This window comes from Chaetodon trifascialis, chromosome 5 (genome assembly GCF_039877785.1).
Source record: "Chaetodon trifascialis isolate fChaTrf1 chromosome 5, fChaTrf1.hap1, whole genome shotgun sequence".
NCBI classification, from domain to species: Eukaryota; Metazoa; Chordata; class Actinopteri; order Chaetodontiformes; family Chaetodontidae; genus Chaetodon; species Chaetodon trifascialis.
The window spans coordinates 19,844,817-19,857,060 of NC_092060.1; the positions used below are offsets into that span (position 1 = coordinate 19,844,817).

At 43.0% G+C, this 12,244-nt stretch overlaps 2 protein-coding genes across 2 annotated transcripts; both read right to left on the minus strand.

The window, feature by feature from the left end:
* Positions 1-1,680: 1,680 nt before the first annotated feature.
* LOC139331018 (ADP/ATP translocase 3) lies at positions 1,681-3,938 on the minus strand. The gene is made up of 4 exons (XM_070962256.1): positions 3,731-3,938; positions 2,454-2,940; positions 2,198-2,338; positions 1,681-2,095 (listed from the first exon to the last, which is right to left on the minus strand). The coding sequence occupies exons 1-4, from the start codon at positions 3,839-3,841 to the stop codon at positions 1,938-1,940; spliced, it is 897 nt and encodes a 298-aa protein (XP_070818357.1). The 5' UTR covers positions 3,842-3,938; the 3' UTR covers positions 1,681-1,937.
* A 1,048-nt stretch (positions 3,939-4,986) lies between these two features.
* On the minus strand, positions 4,987-11,617 carry LOC139331016 (solute carrier family 25 member 43-like). Its single transcript, XM_070962255.1, has 5 exons — positions 11,178-11,617; positions 9,652-9,893; positions 9,329-9,501; positions 7,436-7,570; positions 4,987-5,675 (listed from the first exon to the last, which is right to left on the minus strand). The coding sequence occupies exons 1-5, from the start codon at positions 11,447-11,449 to the stop codon at positions 5,466-5,468; spliced, it is 1,032 nt and encodes a 343-aa protein (XP_070818356.1). The 5' UTR covers positions 11,450-11,617; the 3' UTR covers positions 4,987-5,465.
* Positions 11,618-12,244: the final 627 nt, after the last annotated feature.

The window sequence follows — 12,244 nt, forward strand, 5'->3', positions numbered from 1 at the left end:
TCAAAACTGTATCAAAACTGATTTCCTTAGGTCAGCGGTTACGTCCAAGACTTTCCAAATCACTGAAAGGAGATTAGACTATGTCCAGCTGAGCAAATCATGTAATCTGATAGTGTTGCTAAAATGAGGCTATGTCCTCCATTCAAGAGGAGTCTGGCTTCACTGTCCAAGACACAGTGATTGTGTCTACTTGCCAAGCAGAATGCTTTCAAAGTAAAGTAAGACATGAGCTTCAGATGTGAACATTATCTGAAACTGGCTCATTTTTCTGGCATTTCAATCTTATTAAACCCTGTAGAGAAAATTTTAGGAGTTAATTATTTTGGACGTTTCATATTCCATAAGTGAGGAATCACGTGGGGAAAATACTAGACAGAGACATCTCCAGTGACAGTTAAACTTTTGATGAACCGCGAGAGTGAACAATGGTTCAAAGCTGGACTCATATTTTAGACTCCAATATAACTTATTCTCACAGACTCAAATGATGTGGTCACACTTTCAATACGAGTAATTACAGCTGCAGTGAAGGAATACTCAGGCAGGATTTCTGTGATGTTAAGAGCAGACAGAAAACTTGACTGTGCCGTCGGTTTTCCAAGTCACTGCTAATAAGAATTTCAGACCACACGTCAAACAGAATCTTAATTGAAACCCGGTCTTCATTCTTTTTATCCTGAAGTTGATAATGTTCCCATTAAGTGGTCGATGAAAATGGCTGAAGGCTGATCAAAGCTGCCAAGTGGCCTTGAGACCTCAGAGTCAGCATGCAGTCCATAATACAAAGTGATAGTATATTGCTAGGATATCAGTGTCAGAGTCCAGATAGTTTGAGTGTACACCCTTTGTCGAGACTTCAGAAGTCAAACACAGAAAATACTTAGTGTGGAGAGTTGTTTTGACACAATGGCAGCGCTAAGACAAAGATTAGAGAAAGACCAGCGCACAGCCTGCTTAGAGATGCTGAGAAGTGCACCATGTCCTCTCCTGTGTGGGTTACAATCATGTGCTTCTTTACAGCTGGCAAGATCAAGTTTCAGGAGGAATTCAGTTTATGACATCCCTCAAAATACACATCAACACCAGACCAGAACCCCACTGGAACCCCTCTGGGAAGCCTTTGCTTCTTCGCTGTAATAGCTAGAATATGGAATAAGGTTTTCACACTTTAAATGGCAGAGATCTAGAGATCACTTGACTGCGATTGTAAATAACTGGAACAGGTGTGTCACGCTGCTGAATGGTCAGACACTTCAAGGGTAAAGTTCTCAGTCACACCAGTGGGAGTCAGACAAGTCCTGGCAGGAGATAAAAGTATATTTAGAAGGTTGGAATAATCCTCCTCGCTGAAGGTAACCCTGGTTGTGTCTCTACAGGAAGCCACTTGTGCAAATGTTCTGCCGAACTATCAATATATGCTAAATAACGCTGCTGATGCTCCCTACCTATCACTTTTCTGCAAGCATGCTTGGGTTTAAATATTATAGCAGGTCAACTTTCTCAGCTGATTTTGGCTCACCCCCAACTACAACCAGGGAGACGTCTGCAGTTTTAAGCCTACATCTGACACAAGAGGCTGCCAAACGGCTGAGGACGAGAGCTGCCAGGACACTCAGTCACACTCTGTCTGCAATGGTACAATTCATACATAACACTGCATTTCAAAACCAGACAGGAGGCTCACTCAGTAGGTTGTGTTTATTTCTTTTTATCCGGTAAGGTTCCTGTGTTCAGGGAATGAAATTGTGGTGAGGGTCAAAACGAGGAGGAAAAAATAATGGGCCAAGAGAAGAGTGCACATCAGACTCCCCCAGTACAACTAGTAGAAAATACTAGTTGGTCCCGAAAAATATAGTGCGGCATTGAAGTCCATCCAAATGTACAAGATATGTTACAGTTAAACTTCACAACATGAACAGTGGACATACAAAAATAACTTAGATGACTTTCTTAAGCTCATCATACAAGACAAGTACGAAGGCGCCACCCATGCCTCTGAGCACATTAGACCACGCTCCCTTGAAGAAGGCCTTGGAGCCCTCGTCACGCGCGATCTTCCTCCAGCAGTCGATCGTGCCGGTGTACATGATGTCAGCTGAGAGGAAAAACAGAATTTCAAACATGTCACACCTTTATTCTGCTAACACAGTTGTAAAAATAGGAAGTTATGCTTTGATATATTGCGTTTATTAATCACCTCCTTTGCGCCCAGACTGCATCATCATACGACGACGGACTGTGTCGAAGGGGTAGGACACGAGACCGGCGACCGCGGTCACAGACTGAGCAATCATCCAGCTGACAACAATGTGTGTGTTCTTGGGGTCTGGAAGCATGCCTGTAAGAGAAATATTATTCAGGAAGGTTAATTAAAGTCTAAAAAGTAAGTAAGTCCACTGAGATGAGTTACATCAAGCTACATCAGCTCAAGATGCCTGAGAATGAAAACTCACCCTTTGCTGTGTCATAGACGCCAAAGTAAGCAGCTCTGTAGATGATGATGCCCTGCACTGAGACGCTGAAGCCCTGGTACAGACCCTTGAGGCCATCAGACTTGAAGATCTTCACCAAACAGTCTCCCAGGCCTTTGAACTCACGCTCCTTTCCGCCTTTGCCGACATCAGCAGCCAGACGTGTTCTGGCGAAATCGAGGGGGTAGACGAAACAGAGCGATGTGGCTCCGGCGGCGCCGCCAGACGCCAGGTTACCCGCAAAGTATCTCCAGAACTGTTTGCGCTTGTCCACGCCGTCAAGGAAAATCTTCTTGTATTTGTCCTTGAAAGCAAAGTTGAGGGCCTGAGTGGGGAAGTATCGGATGACGTTGGCCAGGTTCCCTCTCCAGAACGAGAGGAAGCCCTGCTCTTTGGGGATTCGGACCACACAGTCCACAATGCCCTTGTACTGCTTGTCAACTGAAATCTGTTTGCTGGCATGTTGCACCTGTAATTAAAGCAGAGGAGCAGCAGTGCATTAGACATGAAGATGACAGTTGGATGAAGGCTGGAAGAGCAAAAGTTTGATCTGTTTCTTCAGCGTGAAGGAGCGTCTACCTTTAACCTGCTCACCTTCTAACATGCCTAATGAGCGGGGACACAAACTCCCATGATTCTCATGTGACAGTCTGACAGACACACTTGCTTCCATGTGCCTGAGTACTACTCTGATGGCATCCATTCAACAATTCACAGCCCCACCTCCTGCTGCTGCTGCCCAGGCCCAATGCAGCAGTGGAGGGCCATGGTGCAAACCTTGCTGTGACCTTGCCTGTTTGTTGTCAAGCCAAACTAAAGACCTGTCACACAAGATGGGCTCTTTTGAACACCACAGTCGTAGTGGATGCTCATGCTTTTTATCACACACTGCCTCCTTGCTTGGCAAGACTGCAGCTTGCTGGCCGGTCTATTACGTAACCGGTCTGATGCGCCTCGATTGTGCTCATTCATCTGTGCCTGCACCAATCTCTGCCAGAGCTGCTCCCAATCACTATGTTTACACTCCAGTTTCCACTCTTATCAATGCAGCATCTTTACATAATTTCCTCTATCGCAACATCTGGTTAAATTCACCCCCCCCCCCCCCCCCCCCCCCTTCATTTGGAAATTACTAGAACATCAGCAAGAAAGTGCTGCAAATTATCATCAATGGTCTTGCGTTGCAGGCACGAGCAGGCAGCGTGTAATTAACAGCTATAACTGATTAAAGAGTCATCATGAGTGACGTTCGCACTTACCTGGAGGAGAAGCTTGACTCTCTCGATGGGGGCTACAGCTGTTTTGGAGATGGCAGCGGCAATCCCACCAGCCAAGAAGTCCTTGGCGAAGGAAATAGCTGTCTCACTCATCTTCAGATGGTATCAGACGGAGTCCCGCTCACTTCTGTCGCTGGGGTTTGCCTGTGGGGTTGAAATGGCCGACTCCGATCTGGAAGAGAGGCGATTTAAGAAGACTGTGCGCGAGAAAACCCGTGAACTTCGACTCCAGTGTCTCATTGGTCGGCTGTGGGAGTAGTGGGCGGGGCTGTCGGGTGTCCTTTGATTTAGATTTGGTACTCTGCCTCATCAGTCAAGTACATCATGGCAGAAGTAACGCTTACCTGTCCAACAAGAAGCAAAGTTTACTGAATAAGTTGCGTCGAAGTTTTGTGTGAATCACATCTGAGCAGATACCAGGGGACACCGTCGTTAAAGTAACTTTTGGACCAGGGGTCGCTCAAGGTCGTGTCAAATGTCACGATTGAAGCAGCTGGGGCCTAAAAGCTATGGTGTGTAAAGGTCATCCCATCTGTTAATGTCCTGTGGCTGTCACTCAGTTTCCCACAGTATGGACAAGCAGGACATGACTGAACCAGCTGACTGATTCCACGCAAACCCTGCGTCAGCAGACTGATGGGACATTATTACTATATTACCTACAGACCAAAAGACATAACACCTGTCATGCTGAACGTCAATGAGGAGGTAGATTCATCTCTCTGATGCAGTGGCAGTCGGGCTGTCAGTCGCTGGAGTGCAAAAAAACACCAGCACGCAGAACATCACGATGCATTTGACATGAAACAGGTCCAAACCAGGTGAAAATGAAAATTATTTTGTGAGATGTATTACTATTACACCTTTGTAATTAAAACACAGGGAACTGTTAACTCTTTAACCACTGAGAGGCTTGTCTGACAGCCTGCATGGTGCTGCTTCACGCTTTCTCCACTGGAAGGGCACCATAGAGGGCACTTTATCATGTTTTCTCTGCTGGAAGGACACCTTATCACTTTTTCTCTACTGGAAGGCACCCAAGAGGACGCTTCATCACTTTTTTTCCACTGGAAGGGCACCCTTAATGGCACTTTAATATGTTTTCTTGCACACTGGGCCAATGTAAATGGCACTTTATCATGTTTTATCTACCATAGGGACATCTGAGAGAGGACTTTTGCTGTGATTTTTTTTTTTTTTTTCAAACATCAAGGGGAAACCAAGACTGACAAAAACATACAGGACACGTGTCAGTGAAATTTTAATGTTCATAACCTACTCAAACTTATGAAACATCCAAACTTTACACTGATTGTTCATTAAAAATACAACCTATCATAGAGGTAGAGTACATGAATGAACTGTGGCACTATTTGATGTCAGTGACACAAAAACTGAAATAAGACTCAGAATAAATAACTAATGCTCAAGGCACATAATATTTGGTTAAAAACAGTCATGGAAATACATGATGTGTCAAGGAACAGTTCATAAACCAGTAATACTTTAAAATAACAATATTCTGACAGAGGTAGACCTTTGCTGACAGGACATAATGTAAATGCAACTTTACATCTTACATGAAGACCTGAAACAAAATGTTTTGTAAATACTTCAGACACAAGCCTCTGAAGTATTTCAGTCCAGCAAATCACTCACTTTGCTGGTCAAGTGAGGTCAGCAGTCAATATTTTTCCACATCTTCTCATGTGACTTTTCACCAGCGGTTTCCAAAAGACTGTCCTGACCCAAAGTTCCTGTTTCTCAAGTAGCGCTTCACCTCTTCCAGCTCGTATGGCCCGAGGCTCTGGTCGACCCCCGGTGCAAGCTTGTAGCTCAGGGGAGACACGATGTACCCGTTGCGGTAAAGGCAAACCTGCTTGCACATCTCGAAGCAGGTGAAAAGAAGGCCAAAGTAGGGAATAATCTGTGAAGGGATGACAGGAGGTTTGGACACGAGAATATTTCAGTGTAATGCCAACGCTTAAAGTCCTGATGATGGATCTGCACAGAGAAGGTTGTGGTCTGGTTTGGCTCTCACTAAAAGTGTGCTTACTGGTTTACAACTTTCTTAATTTGTTTATTTTCAGCTGCTCATGATAAGGCTTTACATTTTTACAGCCTCGTTTCCATAACAGTTGGAACACTGTGTAAAATGTAAATAGAAACAGAATGTGAAACACTGAAACCCCATATTTAATTGAAAATAGCACAAAGACAATATATCAAATGTCCAACCTGAGAATTTTTATTGAAAATGATATCTTCATTTAGAATTTGATGACGGTTTGAAATAGTTGGGACAGTGGCAACAAAATACTGGAAAAGTAAAAAGAGCATCCCAGAGAGGCCGAGTCTGTCTGAAGTAAAGACGGGGAGGGGTGCACCACTCTGTGACAGACTGCGCTGACAAATAGTGCACCTATTTAAGAAGAATGTTTCTCAATGTCTGATTTGATTTGATTTCATTGTCTGCAGAACATAATGTCATTGAAAGATTCAGAATCTGCAGAAATCTCTGCGCGCAAGGGACACGGCCGAAAACCAACACTGGATGGCCGAGATCTTCAATATTTAAGATGCTGAAGTGGAAACTGTCCTGAGGTCTGACGAGTCAAAATCTGAAATTTTTTTGGAAATCATGGACGCCATGTCCTCCGGACCAAACAGGAGAGGCAACATCCGGCCTGTTATCAGCACACAGCTTAAAAGCCAGCATCCGTGATGTGGCATTAGTGCACATAGCATGGCTAACGTGCACACTTGTGAAGGCACCATTAATGCTGGATCACATCTACAGGTTTTGGAGCAACATATGCTGCCAAGTAGACAACGTCTTTTTCATGGAAGGCCTTGGTTATTTCAGACAGACAATGCCAAAGCACATTCTGCACGTGTTCCAACAGCGTGGCTCCGCAGTGAAAGAGTCCAGGTGCTAAACTGGCCTGCCTAATCTGCAGGCTTGTTCCCCACTGAAAATGTCTGGCGCATTATGAAACATAAAATACAACAAAAGAGACTCTGAAATGTTGAGCAGCTGAAATTGTACAGCAAGCAAGAATGAGAAAACCTTTCACTTTCAAAATGAAAGCAGTTGTTCTCCAGTTAAAAGGAGCGGCGATGCAGCAGAGCGGTGAACACGACCCTGTCCCAGCTTCTTTGAAACGTGTTGCTAGTGTCAGATTTCAAATGAGGGTATCATTTTCAAAAACAATGAAATATCTCAGTTTCAATGTTTCTCTTTGTGCTATTTTCAGCATTTTACAAATCATCATATTCTGTCTCTGTTTACACTTTACACAGTGTTCCAACTTTTTTGGAAACGGTGCTGTAAAACAACGTACAACTATCATGACATTTGCAGCTGAAACAGGAGAGTGGGGCATGCTGTTCCAGAGACAGACTTTGCTCACCTTGCTCTTGATATTCATGCTATGAATTACACACTGAACATTGCTTTCCATGCACCCCCCTCCCTCGCTCTCCCTTATGCGTACGCTATGGGTTACAAATCTTTCACTGTCATAAAGTCACTCATGTTCCGAAGCACGTGCACTTACTTCAGTTTCTTATTACTTGTATGTAGCACAAGCAGACCACCACTCTGTCCATATGATTGATAAAGAGTGCAATATGGCTGAGATAATGACAAATGGATGTATCAATAAAAGAAGCCGAGCCCAGTACCTTTATTGTGCTGGCAGTGAGGCCGTTCCACAGTGAGAGGACGCCCTTGTGTCTAACAACCTGTATGAAGCAGTCAATCATTCCACTGAAATGGACGTCAGCTCCACCAAAGTGGGGAAGACGTGCACTCTGCGCCTGAGAAAAGATGAAAGAGAAAATGAGCGGCAGTGAACCAGCAACGTGTGTGATTGTGTCGATGAAGTAATACCAAGAAATAGACAGAACTTCGACAATTTCAGGGAAGCGTTTGTTAATAAGTAACACAGTGAAGGAAAGCTGAGTTTAGGGCTGTTCTGTGATCAGCGGGTGCTTCTTAAATTAAATAAATAAATGAATATATATATATATATATATATATATATATATATATATATATATATATATATATATATATATATATATATATATATATATATATATATATATATACACACACACACACACACACACACACATATATACATATATGTATACATATATATATATATATAAGCAGTAAACATAATGTTGTCCTTTTGAGGGTAAAGTGAAAAAATCAGTGCTGGAGATCAAACTATAAAAACAATGATGTTGGTTAACAGCTTATTAAAGCTCACGACAGCCGTCGTGTAAGAGGCAGTCACACTGTGTCCTGTGTGTCCACGCCAACAACTCTGCAGGCTGACTGTCATGTGGCCGAGGAAAAGTATCTTTAGAGTTTCAAGGTTCCCAAAGGGAACACGCAGCCACGAGGGTGTTAGATTATTCAAAGAGCTTCATTAGTAGAGGAAACGTCAAACTAACCAGTGAGTTAAACAATACTACGCTTAAGTCATTCTTTAGCTTCCGCAAACATCCTCAGCTGGTTTCCTATCAGCTATTCTCTGCCTGACTTTAAATGTTTAACTCTGAGACACTGACCCGAGCTGAATTCCTCCACTGAATAATTATGTGACATTGTTCTTCAATGTGAGGTAACATAGTTGTGATGGCTTGATGAACTGGACACACACAGCTCTCAGCTTGCCTGCTGTCTGATAGTTACTGGCCATGTTTAGAGAACTTATCTATAGCTTCTGCAGACCCGCGACACATTCACATTCTCAGCTGCTGTGGAACCTTGTGGTAACTAATAATAGGCTGATAAAACCGGATGTAGTATTCTGTCCTTCGCAGCGCCATTGTTCCCCATGTGTCCTTCTGAACACGCTGAAAGCATCTCAAACATCATATGAGGTGAAATGTGGTGCAGACCAATGTGTTTTAATATTTCATAACATTCTGATTTAAAATACAGACAATTTGAAGGTCACTTAGAAAACTTTCGACTGAGAGTCTCCTGCTTTAAACTTGCCGTAGTTGCAAACACTGAGACCAAGTAAGGTTAAACTCATTGTAGGTACGCTCCTACTGCCCCCTTATGGACTAAAGGATGTAATACAGACAGACCAGACTACACTGTGAACTTGTTTCAAGTTATTTTGAAAACATTTCAGGTAAAATAATGGCCATCAGTCTATAATACATATGAATATTAGTATTAAGACATGAATCTGAGGTAAAATAGTTGATCTGTCTAACATATCTATCAAATCTATTTGTATTATCTCTATGCAGTTGAATACAGGTGCACTGAGTTCAACTAGAAATGTAGTTCTTTCTCATAAATATTAACTCATTTACTTTTCAAAAGGCATTTAAAGTGACAATATGTCAAAACTCCTTTGTGGCAGGTTATTACATTAAATGACTAAGAGTAGGCAGCTTTGATGGTTTCTGTATTTTTTTTCCCACTATTTTAATTTCTGTAATTCATTTCAGTTCCTATATGTATTACGTTGTTTGTTTGTGCCTTTGTGTCACTTCTCCTAAAAACCAAGAACTACATGTACAAGTGTTCTGCTGGTAAAATACCTGCATCTTCCGCTTTACAGTTTCAAAAGGGTAGGAGAGGGTTTGGGCCACTCCTGCTGCCAGACAGCCATTAATGAAGTTCTGGAGGGGAGTGAAGCGAAAAGGAGGCTCCTGCCAGAGCTTGTCCAAGTTCATGTGGACCGCGTAGCAGCCGACAGAAAAGGGAAAAGCACCTGCAGACAAATGAAATGTAAAGTTACAGCTAAATGTATCACTGTCAGCTCATATAAATACTTTCACAGTGTAATAATGGAAAAGCAGGGCCATTTTTACGGCATTAATATCTGATATCTGAACTAATTTACATGAATATGCCAACACACCCAACAAAGTGAGGGAAAAGCCCCTGTAGAGAGCACGCAGTCCTTCATGCCTGTAGACCTTTGAGAGAGTGTGAACTACGCCGATGTACGTGGGCTGTCTGCAGTTCTGAACGATGAGCCTGGTTTCCGCCACCTCCAGAGGGTACGTGACCAGAGCAGCTGCAACGCCGGCCAGTCCACCGGCCAATATGGCCCTCCACTGAGAGATGAAGCCCACTTCATCCATGTGAAGGAGGACAATCCTGAGCACAGAGGAAGGCAAAATTCATTGCACTTAACTGTCCTCAGTATTTCTTTCTGGTTTAAAAAGCTATTGTGCACCTGACTGCCCTATTAGCAGAACACCTCTCTGTGAGTGAATTGCATTTGGATCAATGTAAGTGTTGAGAGGATTAGTTCATCAATTGATTAGTTGCTAGACAGAAAATCAATTGTTGACAGTTTTGAAGCAAAACAAAACAGCAAACACTTCCTGGTTCAGGTTTCTCAAATGTGACAATTTGCTGTTTTATTCTGTTGGATATTAATTGAATTTGGGCTGAAACAAACTATTACTTTCACGATCTCGTTAAATCTGTCGATGTTTACGATTAAACGCAAATGAATAAACATTAACTGTATCAGAACATCGTCAAAGTCGGTTTTCAGTCGCCTACGCTTCAGGAGCAAATGAATAATACAGTGTACAGGTGCAGGACAACGGTTTGCAGACTCAGGACGCTGTGGAGTTTACGTGCACACATGTCCTAAAACGTGAGAGGATACAGACCCCTGCGGTCCGGTACAGTCAGTAGATACTGTGGATGTATTTATGACTGTGGACTGTACTACTGTTGACATGACTGAGGCTCCTCGCTTGCCGGTGTGTTTATGTACGTATCAGTCACGTTTCCGGCATTTCAATATGCTGTACTGTAGTAACCCAAGACACGCTGTGTTAATATGTCCGCAGTTCAGTCACACAGGCAACACTTCCGCTTATGATCCTGTATGATCCTGACGCCGTACGAGCGGCAGCCTGTTAAGGCAGCTCTCTTGAAATTTCCCCTCACGGGACGAATAAAGGAATATTGAATTAAATTATACTGAGGAGAAGTAGTAACCAGAACTACCTGTAAGACCAAACTTAGGGCGAACAATGATTCAAAAGTCGACTGAGCAAATCCAGCCTTCTGATTGGCTGAAAATAGAACGTGCGCCTCGTACGGTAAAAGAGGAAGTATATCTTCAGCTGAAGTAAACAGTTTAAACGAACCCTTTTTTTCATTTATGGGAACAAACCGTTTGTTGTTTGATGATCACAATTTCTTCTCATGACGTTAAAATGTGTCGTCTCGTCTTTTACGCTGTTCAACAACTCAAACTTGTTGCGTCTGCGTCAGCTGACCAAGTTGGCTAACAAGCTAATTCAGCTAACATAAACACAGCACAAAACCCAGATGAAAACAGCAACAAGAGCAGCTTTCACGTCCACACAAACAAACAAATAAGCAAACAGCGTCAACTTTAGACTCCACTTCACTTACTTTTTGTATGTGGTGAGATGAACTGCGGTGTAGGGGAGCAAGCGCAGACAAGAGGTGAGATTTCCTTTCCAAAAGCCTCGAAGTCCCTCATTGTGGTAGATGAGAAGAAAACTGTGCCAGAAACCTCTCTTACAGTGAAAAGTGCCCACCTGACTCTTGATTTTAACCACCTCCAAAGGCGACGTGACGGTTTTACTGAAAAATCCGGCGAAGCCGACACACATGAAGCTTTGAGAACTCGTCAGCCTGTTGTCTTTTTTCACGGAGGCCATCACTGTTTGGCTCCTCTGAACTGCCGGCTTCCTGCGAGGGTTTCGGTCTGCCCGGAGAGACGGCAAAGGCTTTGTTTACGCAGGTTAAACATCTAAATATAGAGGCCGAGGAGGTGTCCGTCTCCTGTCCTGACCAGCGGTGTAATGAGAGGGTGCTAGAGGTGAGCTGCAGTGACCTCTCAGTTAGACTGGAGGGCGCTCTTTGAGCTGGTTTAAAACTCAAGGAAACCTTAAAATCTATAGTTCCATACTGACGTTGGTTCAGATGTTTCTTCTAAAAACACACATGATGAGTTGGCCAAAAAGACAAAACCTTCCTCGTTTCGACAGTTTGTTTAATACGCATGTCAACAGGTTATGCGAGATGTCTGGTTTTTGTGCGTGTGTTGTGTGTGCGCGCACGCGTGCATGTGCCTGTGCTTAACTTTACATTAAATAAACTCAGCGCACAAAAACAGAAATGAAGAAATTCTTTTGTTATTGGTGTGTACAGAAGGGTCATGATTTTGTGTGTGTGTGTGTGTGTGTGTGTGTGTGTGTGTGTGTGTGTGTGTGTGTGTGTGTGTGTGTGAGAGAGAGAGAGAGAGAGAGAGAGAGAGAGAGAGAGAGAGAGAGAGAGAGAAATCAAATGAACAATCAAACTGTTTCTTTATTAAAATCTAAAATTAATTCATTAATACATTTATTAATATGTCTGTATTATGCTCTTTAACAAAGACAAAGTATTTCAACATAAAAGCATATGTTTTTAATGTGTGACAGCGTCCTGTATCATAACTACATCTCTGACGTTTG

What these genes read in the sequence shown, in the direction of transcription:
- LOC139331018 (XM_070962256.1), bottom strand. Translation starts at nt 3,841, where the DNA reads ATGAGTGAGACAGCTATTTCCTTCGCCAAGGACTTCTTGGCTGGTGGG. An exon ending in CGTCTATGACACAGCAAAGG is followed by an intron (nt 2,339 to 2,453) that starts GTGAGTTTTCAT and finishes TTTCTCTTACAG; the next exon opens with GCATGCTTCCAGACCCCAAG. An exon ending in GCAGTCTGGGCGCAAAGGAG is followed by an intron (nt 2,096 to 2,197) that starts GTGATTAATAAA and finishes TTTTCCTCTCAG; the next exon opens with CTGACATCATGTACACCGGC.
- LOC139331016 (XM_070962255.1), bottom strand. Translation starts at nt 11,449, where the DNA reads ATGGCCTCCGTGAAAAAAGACAACAGGCTGACGAGTTCTCAAAGCTTC. An exon ending in CATCTCACCACATACAAAAA is followed by an intron (nt 9,894 to 11,177) that starts GTAAGTGAAGTG and finishes CTCTGTGCTCAG; the next exon opens with GATTGTCCTCCTTCACATGG. An exon ending in TCACTGCCAGCACAATAAAG is followed by an intron (nt 5,676 to 7,435) that starts GTACTGGGCTCG and finishes ATCCCTTCACAG; the next exon opens with ATTATTCCCTACTTTGGCCT.